The 18,343-nt window shown below is 40.7% G+C and overlaps 1 protein-coding gene across 2 annotated transcripts in view; it reads right to left on the bottom strand.

Annotated features, from left to right (window-relative positions):
* The window catches only part of CBLB (Cbl proto-oncogene B), a 128,572-nt gene extending 114,683 nt beyond the window's left edge, over nt 1-13,889 (bottom strand). The window contains exons 1-3 of one of the 2 annotated variants that reach the window (XM_054654514.2): nt 13,731-13,889; nt 12,653-12,811; nt 2,918-3,168 (exon numbers count right to left, since the gene is read on the bottom strand). In XM_054654514.2, the coding sequence (XP_054510489.2) occupies nt 2,918-3,168; nt 12,653-12,811; nt 13,731-13,889 (569 nt within the window). The remainder of the gene's footprint in view (nt 1-2,917; nt 3,169-12,652; nt 12,812-13,730) is intronic. The other variant, XM_077174396.1, reaches the window with a different exon arrangement.
* Nucleotides 13,890-18,343: the final 4,454 nt, after the last annotated feature.

Raw genomic sequence — 18,343 nt, 5'->3', positions numbered from 1 at the left:
TTACTGGACATTATATCTTATTTCATTAAGAAGAAGACTAAAAAGGACATAATTTTGTAGAAGACACCATACTCAGAAAATGAAGCAGTTAAACACAAGAAACAAACTTGCAAACCCTATTTTCCCTTAGCGAGACTCATCCAACAGAGTACAGAATGGCAGTACCAACTACTCTTAAATGGCTATCATATGTGTTTGATATGGAAACAAGATACTGTGGCAGTCAGATTATGTACAAATGGCTGACACAAAAGCTTACACTGCATTAGTGCTGCTTCTCTAACTTGTTTCATCCAAAGGATCTTGAAAACTAAAATTTATGATAAATTATTCACAATAGAGTAATTTTTGTGTCATCACACAAATAAAATCACATGCATATTGGCACTGGTTCCGAAATGTACCATCACTATCGAAATGAAGATTAGTCAATAATGCTAATAGGCTAAAATGATACCAATCAGATTTATGAAGAATGAAGCTTTTCTCTTTTCCATGATGCCCTTTTATCCAGAAACCAAAACAGAGTAAGAATGAAAACCACAGGAACTGTCCAGGTGCCAACATTTGCCTTACCCTTTTTTTAAAACTGACTATTTCCCAATAATTCTACTACAAATTGACTACAATTTGACAGTCATTTTGGAAGCATCTTCAAAAACACAATCTTAAAATGATCACTGCTACAATTACACTATAATGCTAACAAATAAGGTCAATGCAAGCATATTTGGAAGCAAAGAAAACACAATAAAAACTTCTTTTGCTAAGTTACGAAGAATTAGCAGGATCAAGTATATTGAAGCACTGCTTAGCAGGGCTCAGATACTGCATCATATGGCTCAGCAAGCAAGGACACCTTAATTCAACTTAAAACTAGGACATACATACAGATAAAGCATCACCAGTAGATGAAAGAAGATGCACTGAAATCATAAAGAAATACACTTACTTGGAACGACATGGGTCATGATCTAATGAAGTGATGCTTACAATTTTTTTGTTTTAAGTCAGATTGCAATCTGTACAGGAAACACTGCTAACAATTTGAACATAAGAAAAACATTTCTATTATGCTCCTGAACTCCATCAGTTAGGCAAAATAAGATAGCTGTCACCTTCTGAAATACTGATTTTAAAAGCCTGAAATAATAATTATGATTCAGTGCACTTCGTTAGTATGATTTGTTTTAAAATCCTTCCTCTCCAACCATCTCACAAGAATGACCCAAATAGACAACTACACCTTCTTCAAAGAAAGCACACCTGTGCTTCACAAAAAATGTCCTTCTATCATCACTGTTACCCTAACACAGGAAAAGAAATGGGTAACTGGAAAAAAGCAACTCTAGCAACTAGAGTTACTAACATACTGCCTGAATGACTGTACAGAGCTCACAGCAAGTAGTTTTAAAAAGCGACACTCAAATTTGCTTTAATTTTTGCTAACTTTAAGCAAACCTGTAACTAGATTAAGGTTTCATACAACACAGGTAAGTCAATAAAACCCGCTTATATAATCAAACTACTTCTGTCAAATTTCCCTTGTCATAACAAGTTCATATTTCCTTTGAAGCACAATGACTTCTGTCATTCTTCATACACCAAATGGGATACCTAAAATAGGCAGCAATAGGCTCAGTGATAAATCTTTCAAGAGTTCTGGTAAGAATGCATCTACAGTGAAAACGTGGCTTTACACACCTACAAATTCAAACACAAAAAACATTCATTCATCAAAATCTTTACTGATCACTAAAATACCTTAAATAGTGTATTTTGCTCCTCTTGGAGCATTTTTGCTAAGTATATTCACACCTGGACAGTTCTGATGTTACAAAAAAAGTCCTTAGGTGTCAAGCAAATTTCAGACACCCTACCAAGCCCAAAAGACTACCACAGTAGACTGAGTAGCTATAATCATTGCCAAAGATCTGGAAGGAACATATGGACAATTCAAACATAACAGCAGTGACATTTACAAGAATGTAGACATTTCACTACTTCTACCAACAATTTCACCAGCTGTAAAACTACACTGTCACCATGCCTGCCTCAGAGCTCAAGTGCAGACAGACAGAAGAGCAGGAATTCAATCCTCCATTCACTTGTAATCTCATTCCCCACGATCTCCTTTAAAAAGAGGAGACTTCAGAAAGAGCAATGTCTCCTTCATTTGCATAGATTTACAGTAATATCACACAAGGTAAAGACTAATGGCCACAACAGCGTTGTATCCCTCTCTTCCCAAAACAAGATTGCAGATCTTGCACGGAATTTCCTGAGATACTATTTTTTAAAATATTAGGCAATCAAATCAAATATTAAAAACTTCTTCAGTTACCACCAAGAGTGCAGATAAAGTGGACATAAATTCCTTTTATTAAAACTGAACCATTGCAAATCAAGAATCCATTAGATTTCTGAAAAGGTTTCACAGCATGAAACTAACATTATCATTACCTCACCATAAAATCACATAATATCTGAAAAAAGTGAATATTGTTTTGCTTCATTCCATCACTTGTGAAAACTCTAAGTCAATATTCATCATGGCTCCCAAAGTTTAAGGATCTAGGGTAGGGAGGGACATCATGCTCAATCCAAGTGAACAGTCACTCTCTCTACCACAGGAAAAACTACATACTGTAAGCCCTGTGAATAAGTAATTACAATGAAATGAATGTTTTATGAAGGAAATGCACTTGGTTTTAAAGGTCACAAAGCAACAGATTAGAGCATACAGTGAAACAAATCCAGCAAATTACTGATTGAACTGCAGGGTCAATGAATCCAAGCAATAAATATTTCTGCTCTTTGAATAATTAAAAATGTCAAAACACAATGACTGCAGACAACAGTGTTAAGAATGCACACAGACCAAATGATCTACTTCACATTTAAGTATTTAACTTACCTGTCCTGTGACTGCTCTTCATACATTCTTTCCTTTCCTTCTTTAAAGAGTCTTATGGCCCGTTTGGATTTTTTCATAAGGCTGTCAATGTAGATTTTAAAATACTCATTCTCGCTGAGTTGTGCAAGTTTCTGGTTGTCATCATATTTGCTCAGTATAAGTCGCAAATGTTGGTAAGTATCAGGTAGAATGTCAAGTATGTAAGGTGGGCTGTTTTTGAGTTGAAGCTTTGGGTTTTGGCACAATCTTACCTATAAGCAAAAAAAAGAGCATGTAAAAGACAAGAAAACCATTGAGACAAAAACTGATCTGATATTTTCCAATTTATCAGGTATAACATACTTCTCTAGCCTCCAGTCCCAAAGAATTAAATCCTATTTCATTTATATTCTGTGAAATTCCAACATAGTCTCTGTCGTGGTTTGAAATTTTGCCTCTCTAATGTCAAAAGAGGCAAAATTTTACTTAATCTTGTCACATCTATAAAAAGCAAACAAGCTTACCTACATGTTTTGTGAGTTTGCCCTGAAAGTATGTCTTTTCCTGTCTAATATATGCTAAGGAGCATATCAAAACACAGCATGCAAAAATGCCAAGAGCAGTACTTTCAAACGGATCTGTTTTCTGCAGGTTAACTTAGCTACAGGTGTTTAAGTATCTACTAAGAACTGACATAAATTACTTTGTCATCTACTGGGTCTCTTTATCCAACAATATAGCCTCTGAGACCCTAGGGAAATTTAATTTTGAAAGCTCTGCACATAAGAAAATGGTCTGAACTGTGATAGTGCTTCAAAAGTTATTACCTACAACAGACAGACTTTGGGTCACTCAAAAACAGATATTGTAAACCAGGAAACAAAAATATTATAAAGTCATTGTTTTCCAGCTCCTGGCTGGAACAGAAGTTCAGCGCTTGGCTTTTGGCTGGGTGAGGAGGTGCCCACCACAGCTTCTTTCTCATTCCCCTACCCACAACGAAAGACTCGTATGTCAAGACAAGGAGAGGGAGAGATCATTCACCAAACACTGTCACAGGTACTTAATATTAAGATACTTAGCCTCGACTCAGGGAACTTAATTCATTTGATTAATAAAACCAAGCCTTAAAAACACATTCCACCCACCACTCCCTCCTTCCGGGACCTAATTTTATGTTCCACTCTACCTCCTCCCCCACAGTAGTAGAGTGAACGGGGGCTGTGGTCAGTTCATCACTCCTTCTCTCTGCCACTCCTCCCTCCTCAGAGGGGGAACTCCTCACACTCTTCCCTTGCTCCAGACAGGGGTCCCTCCCACAGGAGACAGTCATCTTTGAACTTCACCAGCATGAGTCCTCCTCACAGACCAGTTCTTCACAAACTCCTCTAGAACATATCCAGTTCTTCACAAACTCCTCTAGAACATATCCCCTCCATAGGGTGTAGTCCTTCAGGAACAGACTGCTCCAGCATGGGTCCTCTGCAGGGACACAAATTCTGCCAGGAAACCTGCTCCAGTGTGGGGTCTCCTCTCCATGGGACCACAGGTCCTGCCAAGAGCCTGTTCTAGCACAGGTTCCTTAGGGTATCACAGCCCACATCAGCCTGCTGTGTCATGGGGTCCTCCATGGCTTACAGTGAATGTTGGCTCCACTGTGGACCTGCACGGCCACCACCATGGGCTGAGGGGGAATCTCTGCTCCAGCACCCAAAACACCTCCCCCCCTCCTTCACTGAGCTGCATGGCTGCAGAGGTGTTTCTCTCACATATTCTCACTCCCCTCTTCCCCGGTTGCAATTTCCTTCTGCACAGAAGCTTTTCTCCCCCTTCTTTAAGACATTACCCCAGAAGCACCACTGTTGCCAATGGCCATCAGCAGATCCATCTTGGAGCTGGCTGCTCTACTGGACAGGAGGGAATCTTCTGGCAGTGCCTCAGCAAAACTATCCCTGTAGTGTCTCCACTACTAAAACTTTGCGACTTAAGCCAAATAGAAGAAAACATCTCAATGGACTTGGAATCATTGTGATCCCAAATGGCACAAATAGTAATAAAATATATATTACTCAAAGAATAAGTTTAGGCTAATAGAATACCTTTATTTGAATCTAGTTTCCACTGGAAATGTTACTGGAAGAGAAAGGTACTCTTTGTTTCCTACACATCCTTAACATAACAAGATTAGAATTGTTTCTGAGCTATCTACATTTTCTGATAGTTTGTTCTGTAATGCTCTGTTCTAGAAGAAAAAGAGACTAAAACTAACAGGTAGTTTTTGACTGCTGATGCACTGAGCTACTCAAGCTCAGCTAAAGCATTGCATAGGGACACAATCTAGATGTGTGTGCAGCTGTACATATGCAAATACTTATCAAGAAATTAAGACCATGTGGTATAAAAGTTTTATAGGGATCATTTGGAGATTGCCACATTATATATTACTGACTTTGACATTCTTTTGAGGTAACTAATGAGGCAATAAAAACATCTTAATACTGCTGAAAGGAGATTCCTATTCCTACTAATCTATCAACTTGGAAAAAATGCATCCTTGAGCTTTTCTGGGAGAGAGGGGAACAAACCTGTATCCTGTAACACTCAACCTCTCTACTCAGAGCCCTATCACTATTGCTGACCTCTCCTGTAATTTCTACATCTACACCATTAAGAAATTCACTGCATTAAGACTGCTGCCACTACCAGACCTTCATGCACCCCAAACAGCAAAGCAAACAGGTCTGAAACATACAGTGCAAGAACACAACCAGGCAATTAGACTGAGGTAACAGGCAGTCAGTTAGAAAAGTAGAGATAGAGTGGACAAAAGACAAGCACTTAGAAGTTTTTAAAGAAAGCCTTCTGACATGTTGTAGAACATCCTTATCCCAGAGAAATTTACATCTCAGTAGGGGAAGAAAAAAAGGAAGCAGGCAAATATGAATACATGAGCTGTTCAACATGGTGAAGAATGGTTCAGAGACTGAACACCAGCAGTTTGGTATTTCTAGACATAAACTGCAAAGTTCCACAGCAAGCTCTCAAATAATTTAATGGCTTACAAAGGAACTCCTTAAAGTTGAGAATGCACTGGAAGGAAACAGAAAAAAACCTAAAGCATATTTGATCATCTCTTGACCAGTAATGAAGTCTGAAACTGCAATCCACAACTGCAAGAGCTTTGAAACTGAAAATAACTTGTTTCTATTTTATGTGATATAGATAAGGTCATCAGGATTTAAAAAAGGGACAACAGGGCCCCAGTTGTGGGTTAGAAAATGTCTAAAGCAGTATTTTCCAAGAATAAAGATTGGCTATGATAGCATTCTTGCAAGATCAGAAAAGGACTGAAGTTAGGCTGACAGGTAGAATTCTCTACGGAGATGTCAGAAACATGGGCAAAGAATCTTACATGTGTAGCTAGACCTGAAAATCATCCATGCAGAGACATCCAGGAATTTCTTTTAGCAGAAGCGTAAGAAGAACTGGAATCCCAAATACAGAAGTGAAAATCTTTATGAAAACCAGATTCTTTTTTCCTCTGAACTTTGAGTTCATTGTGATTTCTGGTTTAGTGAAAACTTGAAACTAGACTGACATTCTTCACAAGACCAACTACAGGTGACACAAATCTGTCACTGATCAAGCCTTACAACTCTCTGAAGTAACAAGCACAAGGGAAAAAAACATCTGAAAGATCAAAATGTTTATTCAGAGAAAAAAGTCAGCAATGAGAGCAGACCACAAGCAGAGAAGGCTGCAATCATTCTGAATTACGTATTTACCCTAACTTAAATCTCATGAACAAAGAATTAATTACCTTTCTGAAGCCTATCTTTTTGATCAGATGTGCCAACAAGCAGAATATAAGTGATTTCATATATATTAGAAACACCATTAAAATATTAAAACAAGAAAAAGCAATTTGCTTATGCTGGTTGCTGTATTTTCAACAGTCAGCCCATTCAGCTATACAAAAAGAATATCCAGTTATAAGGAAGAACTATATTATCTTCCAGAACTTCTTGAAAGTTTTCTTCAGTCTCACATCATTACATACAAGATAGTTTACAAGGCTACACTTTCTGCTGAATTTGGAGAGATAAATACAGCACAGTACCAGAACCTTCCATTTTAGAACAAGCTTTTAAGTAAAGCACACAAAAATTCTTCAACACCATTAGCTTTATGCATTATAATTGAAAAAAAAATACTAATAGTAATGTTCAAATTAGAGATCCACTGAAGTGGTATAAGGTTTCCTTCACTTTACAGAGCATACAAGGCTTCAAAGGAAGTAAGTCTGTAAGGAGATGGTTGGTAAACCATATGGTTTCCAGTCAGGATGTCCTGACACATACCACAGCAGTTCACAATTAAAAGTAAGCAGTAAGAAAAGACACCTGCTGACGCAAAGGATTTGCCAAGAGCTTTCTTCAAAAGAAAACAGAACTCAAAACAAACAAACACAAAAAAAACCCAACACCGCTAAAATAAAGAAATCTACATTGCACTCTACAAGGCAACTCTCACCAACACATTAGGAGCGGACATGAATCATATCACTGTGTGATTTTTGTATTGTTATGACTGGAAGTAAGCATGTATATATTTAGCAAGCACTCAGTGGTAAAAAATGAAAGGCAGTAAGCAAGTTAGTAAAAAATATCTCTCATTGAGGCAAACTGAGACAAAATTAAGCTCCTTTCAGTAGCTCACACTCAGGGAAAATCCAAGTACTTAATCCAGAACCACAGAAACAATAAGATTGCAACTCTGTGAAAACTGAGGCATTACCTTAATCTACCAGAAACTGATTTTGAAACAGTTAACTCTGGAACTTCCAGACAATTTACCTCTAGTTCCCTTACAGAAAAATATTAACCCCCTCTCCCCTTCTCGCCCACCCCTAACCAAAATAAATGCCACTACTCAAAACTTGAAGATATTTGTCTTACATTAAAAGGCATTTTTTCATAGCATCATCGGAGATGAGAGTAATGGAGGCCGATTGTACACAGACAATAATTTCTTGCTAAAAACTATGTTCTATTTGATCAGAATTTATTTAAAGCAAAGTTGAAAGCCCCTGACTCGTTTGACAAAAGGACCCTTGTTCAAGCAAAGGACAGCAGCCTTAACACAATCTGTTTAAACACCTAAGGCTAGTCAAAGACAATACAAGGAAAGTAACTCAGCTAAAACAGAGTAAGTATCTAATGACTAGGACATCCGCTAAACACTGTTTTCAGCTGCAATGAATGGGTCAGAACAATTGGAGCATCAATGCTCACACACTTCCAAAACTACACTTCCAAACTGGCCAACTGAACAAGCTCTTCTGCCATGCTGCACAAAACAGTCAAAGAATTAGAAAACGCCTTGACACACCACAGACAGCATAAAGGTAGCTCTGCAGTTAAGATACCATAACAATTCTCCAGCAATCCACAACATCCAATGCAACAACAATGAATTCTGAAAAACTTAATCAGGAGGGGCTAATAATGAAAATGGCCCAAGTTTGAACATTATGCTTCTTTGACACAGATTTCTTCCTGCCTGAAGTTACCATAACCGCAATGCATTTCATTTTCCATAGGAAAAAAAGCTCTCGTCAGAATATATGTAGAGGTGACCCAAACACCAATCCTTTTTCCTGAGAATACAGTAAGTGCTTGTTTAACAGCTACCACACTGCAACTGACCCATATGTTTCCATAGTGGAAGAATAAACAATAAGAATGCTGATGCCACAGACACACAAGGAGAGTTGACTTTGGAGGGTAATTTTACTTCTTTCCAATTAGAAAGAGAGAAGCTTCTGTTTCTGTTTCTCTGTTTAACTTTGTATTCCTTTTCCATAAGCAGCATACACAGGACATAAGATTTCCTACCAACTTTGACCATAGAATCAATTACATGAAGTTTTGCAAAGGATAACCAATACACTCAGTTTCAACTACCATGCTCTGTATACTCAGATGCTGACAGATGTTAATTTAAAGAAAACCACAATACTAAGCTGCAGAGGTAACACAGCTTTTACTCACTAAGTCAATAGTATAAGCTTTGGAGAAGCACTCTAGTTTGCTCTTAAATAATTACTAAATAGCAAATCAATGCCATCAACATTTATACAGTCAGAGTCAAGCAACTGGTGGGCCGTGACAGTGCACCCAAATAGTTTAGTCAATATTGTTAATCTTCATAGTAGAAAATTTAATTATTTTCAGGCCCAATGCATAGGAGGAATGAAAAGTGATTAAAAGTTGATGAAATACACCTGTTTTAAAAAAAAAATCCCGTTCAGAATTTATCATGATTTTACCAGCTTTAATCCCACAGGAATGAAGCGTGAAAAAAAATAGTACTGACTACTCTAAACAGACCAAGCAGTAAACAGACCTAACTACTCCAATGCTTACATAGTAGTAATTCTCTCCCAAAGCTGGTCTCAACATACCATTATTCTCTAATAGTAATACATGACTAGGGTCTAGGTTTTAAAAGCCATCAGGTTTACAAACTCAGAAAAACAAAAGCTCATGTAATTTATGCACAGTTTAAAGGAAAACCTGAGTTATTTGTTAACAATATTCATTTTTTATTTATTTACAGGATAAAACATACATGGTGTTTTAAAAACAGTAATTTGCTTCCTGCAAGTCCAGAGATATATGCAAGCATTGAAAAGCAAGGATAGCCTTCTAAACCCTAAAAGAAATATTATCTTTAGCACTGCACAGAAATTGAAGTATTCTTGGTTCTTAATGATAAAGCTATTGTTTACCTATGAAAAAAGCAGTAGAGAAACTTGACATTGATGCTTAATATTGTTTTCCTTTCAATAATGCAGGTAATACTGTAAATTTGCATAAGACATACCAATAAACCACAAAAAGTATAGATCCTGGTGTATGAAGTATAAAAAGGAAAGATATATGGACAGATAGCAATTTACATTCATTGATTATCTACATGCAGATTATGTTTTTCATTCCCTGCAAGAATGTTGCTTATAGTAACTTTTACAAACAAGGCTCTAAGCAGGAGCATTATTCAAACATCCTGTCCTGCTAAAGAACTCTTTTTCAAAATCCATTATTATCTTCACACTGATAATAAAAGTTTAAAGAGAAAGCACCCAAACAGAACTGCAATATTCCGCCTATTCCAACCTAAAGTATCAGCCCATGGAAAGTTGACATTATCATGAAATCTGAACAATTTGAAAGCAGGACACATAACCAATTGTACACAAAGAAGTTTGCATGGTGTCTAGGTAGCCAGAATTTTTGCATATACCACAAAACTACTCTCACTGTACAGTTCTCATAGGGTAGGAATGTTTTGTTAATCCCTTATTGTTGAAAACAAGTAATTAATACAGAAAACCTCATCTGCCAGACATCAAAATTACAGAAAGAAATGAAGGAAAGGTAGAATATAGCAATTTTAAAGAAGAAAAAAATGCAAACCAGAAATTATTGACCTCTACCACTAGTTTTTAAGGCTGCTCTTTTTTCAGTGTTTGGTCAAGATACAAGCTTTGCTTTGTTTCCATTATTCATTTTCTTAACATCATTAGATTGGGGGAAAACTTCAGCTACCTTACTACAGCCATAAGATGATTATCATAGCTACTATAGTTAAAGAATAAACAAGCATAATAACTGTTATTACAACAAGTAAAATAGGCCTCCAAGCCACAACCTTACTATGGATAGCACCCTACTGACTTGGCAGAACTTCTGCCTTTGCTAGGTATTAATTTGATCAGTCACCCACCACAGAAATCAGTCATAGGACACACACTCCAGAAATTGGATTTAAAACAACAGTTGACTGAGCAGGTTTCTATTTCTGATTTTAATCCCTTGGTTTGATCTAGATGGAGGAAAAAATGACCTTCCTGTGCCTGCTGCCACACAAGGCTATGAGATTTAAATCTGTTTGCCAGCATATTAAATTTGCTCAAACACATCCTTTCAGTACAAGTACCAAATGCTAAAATCACAACCAACAAGCTTGAGCATTCTCACACTATGACATCATCCTGTCTGGTATACTTTAATACAATTTGGAAATAAAATTTGATTAACTGAGAGCAGCTTAAAGAGGATACATTAAAGATCCAAATTGAGGACACTTATACAGTAAAATGAAAAAGGAAGCACAGTGCCCAGCCCTTCCAGTGTCTTCTACCAAACAGGCCTTCCTGGCTATTCTGATGGGCTGTGACAAGTACAGTTATCATGTATTGGATGAGTGAAAGCAATCCAGAAGTCCAAGCAATGGAATAAAGACTTTCTGGTAATTGTGATTTTACAAATAAATTAGGGTATAACCTTACTATATCTGTAAAGATCTGTAAATGGCCTGACACAGAGAAATCAGAGCTCTGCATTCCCCACGTGGTTTGAACAACAAACCAGATTCCTAGTTCCCAAGCTGAAAACTTCCTCCTACTGAAAAGAGTACCTACTTTCGAGTATTTATACTTGCAGTCCTTAACACAAGAGAACTCACTGTTAACAGCATCCTGACCATTGACAGGAAAATTACAACAAAGTCTTTGTGATATTAAACCTGGGGTTTCAGTTTATAATTGCTGCCCGCAAACACCGTGGAAATACAGATACTATTCTTGTAGCATCAATAAAGAGCCTACAAGAACTTTAAAAAATACTTAAACACTTGTAAAGGCATACTACATTAGTCTCCACCCTGCCAGTATAACTAATTATAAATGTCAAGAAATGTTGAACATCTTATTTCACAAGAGCCACAGGGAAAGCAAAGAGTTGCACTAAATCACAGAGAATCAGAGTTAAAAAGTGGTAACTGTATCACCATACAGACCCAAGGCCAACAGGTAGCAATCCTCACTGCTCAGCAGTTCCAAGAGGAAGCTTTCAAGTATCACCCAGCGTGCAAAGCAGAGTGCCTGCGTCTCCTGAACAGCCAGCCATGTTACAATCAAACTCTTCCTACCACTGGTAAAGCACTCTCGTAGATAATCTATTATGATACAAGCTGTCATTTCAAAGAATACTAAACAAAATGTATTAGGTTAGTGAGGAGAAACATAAGAGCTAAAGTCCATCCCCCCACTTCCTGAAAAATGAGTTTCAGAACAGTATATTTCTAGTTTCAAAATTAATAGTAGATGTACTTATAAGTCATTAAAATGCACAACACATACTTAAAAAGTTAGGCATGCCATACTAATCTGTTTACTAAACTGACAAGAGTGACATCCCCCAGTCCCCACGCACATTCCTAAAAGCACAAACACATCTATGTTGCCATCACCAACATATCTCACAGGACAATTAGCTTAACTGAAGTTTAATATTTCAGAGGTCTTGTTTGCAGACTAACAGTGTGACACAACATGAAACGCACAGAATATGTGATTACAAGTCTAAGTTAAGCAGCTTTTGGTTAGGACAGCTCTTCAACTTTGAGTCATTTTAAAGGATCTGAAAATAACAATAGCCTAAGGCAAACACACACATTTGTTTTCCTTCCACAAACCAAGATTTAAAAAAACATAGCCAGAGGCCACTGGAAAAAAAAAAAAAAAAGACAAATGATACTTAAATAACCTAAAACATAAGTCCCCTTACTCCCCGAGGCACATGCAGCACAGCACTTAAAGCTGCAGGAAGAAGCTGTTTGCCCCTGTGTACCTATTTAAATAGCCCCACTCTTTATTCTGTGTATACACGGACGCACAGAGACACCCACCACTTTGTCCATAAGTTTCCAGGTCTTCTCCACAGTCCTGCGGTCAGCAGCTGCCTGTTTGGGGGGGCCCACAGCATCCTGAATGGCATCGATGAAGCCCAGGATCCGTCCCTTGCGCGGGTTCCGGCCGTTGAGGGAATTGGCCATCTGGGAGCCAAGCTGGCCGCAACGACAGAGAAACACAGGCTCACAAGGTGCTCCGAAAACATCTTGTCATAGAGCCCGCCGCAGCCTGCGAGGCAACGCTTCCTTCTTCACGGGCAGGAAAGGGCAAGATCAGGGCATGTTTAGGAACAAGCTTAACTTTTCATGACAAACAGCGTAAACCCACCTGGCCCGGGTTTACGTTGGCAGAAGCGATCCCGGATTTATTGTCAACACCGACAGTCGGGAGGGGGGGAACACACCCGCGCCCGGCTCCGCGCCGCGCCCCTGCCCGTCCCTGCGCCCCGGCCGCGGGCACATGCCCGGCACGGCACAACAAAAGAGGCCGCGGCGGAGCGGGGGCAGGAGCGGGAGGAGGGAGCAGAGGAAGGCAGCGCGGGCAGCAGGCAGGCACCGCAGGGCAGGCGGGGGCAGCGGCGCGCACACGGACCCGGCTCCCGGCACACGCAGGGACCGGCACCGCACGGCCGGGTGCCAAGGGCGAGAGCGGCCGCCGGCAGAGCCGGGAGCGGGCGGCGGCAGGGAGGTGGTTCCTCGACCCCCGCGGCGGAGCGGAGCGCAGGAGAAGCGTCTCTCCGGACGAGACTCTCCTCCCTCCGGCCGCGGCGGCTTCAGTGCCGCGGGAGGCAGGCGGAGCGCATCCCGCCCCGCCGCCCGCGCCCGTCCCGCTCCGCTCCGCGCCGGCCGCCCCGCAGGACTCTGCCCCGTGCGGCTGCTGCTGGCGGCGGGCGAGTGAGCGCTACCTCAGGGGGAAGCGTGGAGAACTCCTGCCCTGCCGCCCGCATCGCCCTCCCGTACCCCAGCCCAGCCCGCCCGGCGGGTGGGTGGGAATGTGCGCGCGTGTGTGGAGAGTCCTACAGGCACATGCAAAAGAGACAGAGAGAGAGAGAAAGAGAGAGAGATGCACACGCACAGGTCTGTCTGCGGCACCGCTCGCAGCCCCCGGCAGGCTGTGGTCTCCCCGCACTCCTAGGAAGTGAGGCTGGCTCCCCGGCGGCGGCGGCCCCGCTCCTTCAGCCGCGCCCGCCCCCTCCCCGCGGCGCGCTGGCGGCCGCTCCTCTCCTCGGAACATGCCCACCCCCGGGACAACACTGCGTGCGCGCCTGCGCGCCGCGCCGCCAGCGCGGCCCTCTGCCCGGGGGTGGGACCGCTGCTACACGACAGCCAATCGCAAGGGCAGATCTTCTTGATTGACTCTGCATCTAGCAAATGGGCGTGGGTGCAGGCACAGGGCGGGGCAGCGGCCGGGAGCGGGCTCGGGATGGGGAGGGGGCGGGAAGCAGCGACCGGCAGGGGAGGGAGCGGTAGCGGAGCTGGCCGGGATCGGGTTGAGCGAGGGGGCCTCTGGTGCCACCTGGTCCCGCCGGCTGACGGGCAGCCTGAGGCCTCTGGGGTGGTGGCGGCGGCCGGGTGGGGATTGCCTTCGTGGGGACGCAGACATTGTCCCTGGCTGTGCGGTCTCCATGGGCAGCGTGTCCCTCCCTCCCTCCCTCCCCGGTGAGGCCGTGGGACCCCGGCGTGCTGAGCGTGCTGACAACTGCTAGATCTCCGCTTTTTGGAGCGCGCTGCCTTGGCGTTTCCCCTTCGCGCTTTTGGGAGTTCGCTGGGGTTTTTCTTGTGGCCACAGAGAAGAAGAAATTTTTTTTCCTCTGTCTGGTTTCTTTTCTTGTTTTGTTGTTGTTTTTTTGTTTTTTTTTTTTTTTGAGAGTGAGGGAGTTTTGCTGTTAAGCAAGTGCTGAGATTTCCATATTTCCATGCCTGGGAATGGGCTGGAGAGTTCCAACCAAAAGGTGGTGAGGGAAAAATGTAAGCACTTTCTGGTTTAAAAAGCCCTTTTAGATGCCATTATTTTGATAAGAGCACTTCAGCACTTCCCCTGAGGATATGGTAAATAAAAGTCAACTGATAGAATGCTGCAAAGAGTGAGGCTTACCTGCATAGGATGCAAGACACTTGACTTCAGATCCTTTTGAAGATAGTACAGAGAACAATTATACTTTGCAAGGGTTAATCTTCTAATGAGCTGAAGTAAAAGGAAACAAAAATGTAACACTTAGCAAATTGTATTAGAGGGGTTAAGTTTTGGTTTTCAAAGTATCTTCAAATTGAGTAGTTTTCTTTCCAAAGATTTTCTTTTTAATGGTTTGTTCTTTTTTTGGTTCTTTCCCTACTTTTTCTTGGATTTGACTTTTTTATTAAAGTAGGAGTCAGGAAAAACAGAAAAACTCGTAGAGTATTTCAGTGTCGCTTTTATTCATATTTTAATTTATAGGTATTTTTAGCGCAGGTATCTTCCTGTTGATTTAAAATGTGTCATGTTATTCTTTTGAACACATAAAACAATAAAATCCTATCAATAATATCTTCCTCAAAGGTTGTTCCTCTATAGCTTTTAAATATGAATTGGCAGTTACTTGCCTTAAGTGGGTTGGAAGCTTCTCATTTTATTGTAGTCTCTGTAAATTACCCTCTTCCCTGTGTTGGTTTAAAACCTCTCTGGCTGATGTCCCTATCCCTTTTTTCTTTGGAGCTCAGCTTTCGTAAGATTAAGTTGACAGTGACTGCTTACTCTGTTGCTATCTCTCATTTGGTTGTGAAAAGAGCAGAGGAGCTGACGCTTTTTCAGAACCTGTAAAGTCCCTGGTTCCTGTTCTCGATTGCTTTGTTGTCATTGTTGTTATGTCATTCCCTTCATATCCCACACTCTGCCAAGAGCTGTGATCTGTGAGCTCTTGGTAGCCGTCTGGGGCTGAGTCATGGTATCTTGCAGTTCATCCGAGTGCAGGGCCAGCAGGAGCGAGCAGCTTGGTTCCCTGCAGCCCTCTGCAGCCCTGCTGCATTGCTAAGGGAGTAGCCAGCTCCATGGGGAAAGTGAGTGGCTTTCAAGCAGTGTTGTCTCATTGCCTGTGCTGTACAGTAAGTACAGATGTTCTGGGAATTGCAGTCCTCGGAGGGTCATGTGAGTACATTGGAAGCAAGCCAGCTGGGAGAGCAGGTGGAAGGGATACCTATGGCTGCAGCTTCAAGGCTGTTAAAGATGGATCAGGATTCTGTGGGCTGTGCTGTGGAGGGACGAGAGGACACAGCACTGCTGATGTGGCTTCAAGCATACAGAGTGACAAGGCTGTTTGACAGAATACAGCTGAGGTGAGGCTGGGAGGAGTGAAGCAAACAGCTGCTGTGTTTGAAGTTCAGGGCATGTCTTGTTAGCAGTTAGCACATAAAGACTGAGCTTGCCCACAGGGTCTTTGGGGTCTATAAGGATTAAAGGTGGTGGCTGAAGGCACTGGCCACCTGGAATATTTTAATACAGGCCAGCAGCACTGTGTTAATGTCCAGGTATTCCTACTCCCCAGCTTCAGGCTCTCTGATAGGCTAAAATAGGAAGCTAACCTGCTATGTATAGATCCACTGAGAGACCACAAGGTGTTTCAATGCAGAAACCTTGGTCAGGTACTTAAAATCTCCAGGAAAGAGCATCTTTCTGTTTGGGCTACATGTAAGGTACATGTGTAAGTTTGGTGTCTAAGGTCCAAAACTTTTGTATATACAGTTAAAATGACTCCACAGATCTCTTTTATTTACAAGTTCTCCAACTAAATGTTGATTCTACTTGTTATTATACTGAAGAATGTTACAGTTTGGATCTGTGATTTAATATCTCTATGAAAACACTACAGAATAAAGCACAGTAAGTCTGAGGTGTCAGATTTTGAGATTCATATATTACATGAGACTGATCCTCAGCCTAATCAAGGTACTAATGAGTCATGTAATGATGACAACATTAGAATGTCATCCAGGATTTGGTAAATTTTTGTAGTGAAAATTGTGGAGTAAAGGTGATTGGGAGTCAGGATATGATGAAGGAATCGAGACAATGTAAAAGAAGCCTTGAATTAAACTTTCTTAAGTCCTTCTTTGTAAAGTGGGGATTTTACGTCCAAGCATTTTACTGAAAAGCAAAATCATGTGACTTCTTGAAAAATCCAGCTGCTTGGTAGTGAGAAAAAAGATATAAAAGATTAAGCTAACATTTGCATTTGTTCATTGTAGTATTTTCCTATCTGTTAACTGTTTTGGGTTTTGTTGGGTTTTTGTTTTTGTGGAAGTTTTTTTGGTTGTTTTTTTACTTTCTTGGTGTCTCTCATTCTTCTGGAGTTAGTAGACTGTCTTATGAATGAAACTTTATCTTGGTGCTCTTGAATGAATTCCATTCCATCAAAGAGCAATTGACAGACATTGGAAGCAAGAGAGATGTTTTGGTTTGGTTTTCTTTGTTCACCAGCTATTAAAATATTACTGATTTTCTGCAGTCAGTCAATGCATGTGGTTTGGGAGCTTTTGTCATTTGTGTGTTTGTTGCTGTGGTACAAGTGGTTTTGTACCCAAATATACTGAAACATAAAAGCAATGAGGAGACAGATGGAGGTTCTATTTATAGCAACATCAATAAGGTTCATACAGTACATAATATGCTGAGTTAAGGGATATGGTAGCAATGCTTGTAAAGCTTAAGCCCTCCATTAAAAAAACTGAATGTGAAGTGACTTCTTGCTAATTGTAACACAATATCCTGGGTATCCCAGCATCCTTAAACTTCCAAATTTATCTCTTGGTGTTTACACTGAATATGTACGATGTGATGAAAAGGCAGCTGTTCATGGGGGTGTAGTGTCCTGTGGTGCAGGGTCAAGCAGTGGTTTAATGGCTAGGCTCTGACAAGGTCATCCTCTTCCCAGGATGTGCAGTGCCCCAGCAAAATGCAGCTGGTCCCTATGCAGCTTTCCCTATGCAAGGAAACTGAAGCTTCAAGGGCCACTGGAACATACTGGTATTTTGGTGCCTTACCTTTATCTGTTCTTAAAAACATCAAACAAACAAAACCAGCAAACAAGAAACCCTTGCACCACAACCCAAACAAACAAAACAACCAAAAAAGGGAAAATATAATTATTGTAACAACAGATAAGTTCCAGGACTATTTGCTTAAACACATTTTGGCTAGCCCATTCTAGATACATACAATATCTTATGCTACCCTTCTCTCCTGTATTCTGCATAATCACCTGTAACAGTTATTAAGAATATTAAAGTGGAGTAAATGCAAAATCGTTCCATGTTATTATTTTGCAGTGCCCTCAAGAATGCTAGGATATTTAGATCTAAAACAAATCCAAAAAAGGGTTTATAAGCTGTAAACCAGCATCATGGATAATTTTTAAAATAGAATGCAATGTACTTACCTGGGATTTATTGTAACAAACTGAGAGACAGAAAGCAAAATGAATCACCTGTGACCCTCAGTATTCTCTTACTGATAATATAAGTTGGTATAATAATAATAGATGTTTTTCCTGCCTTAGTGGGTAAATACTTGGAGAAAGTTAGTGACGAGAGTGGCAGTTTGTTGACAGATTATAATTAGTTAATTTGGCTACTATTATTTTTTGGCTATTTACTTATGTTTTTCATAGTCATCAAGTACTCAAGCTTGCTTTTTAAAAATATTTGTTACTAGTTTCT

This window comes from Agelaius phoeniceus, chromosome 2, assembly GCF_051311805.1.
Source record: "Agelaius phoeniceus isolate bAgePho1 chromosome 2, bAgePho1.hap1, whole genome shotgun sequence".
NCBI lineage: Eukaryota > Metazoa > Chordata > Aves > Passeriformes > Icteridae > Agelaius > Agelaius phoeniceus.
Note: the sequence above shows the minus strand (reverse complement) of the source record. Positions and strands in the feature narration are given on the sequence as shown.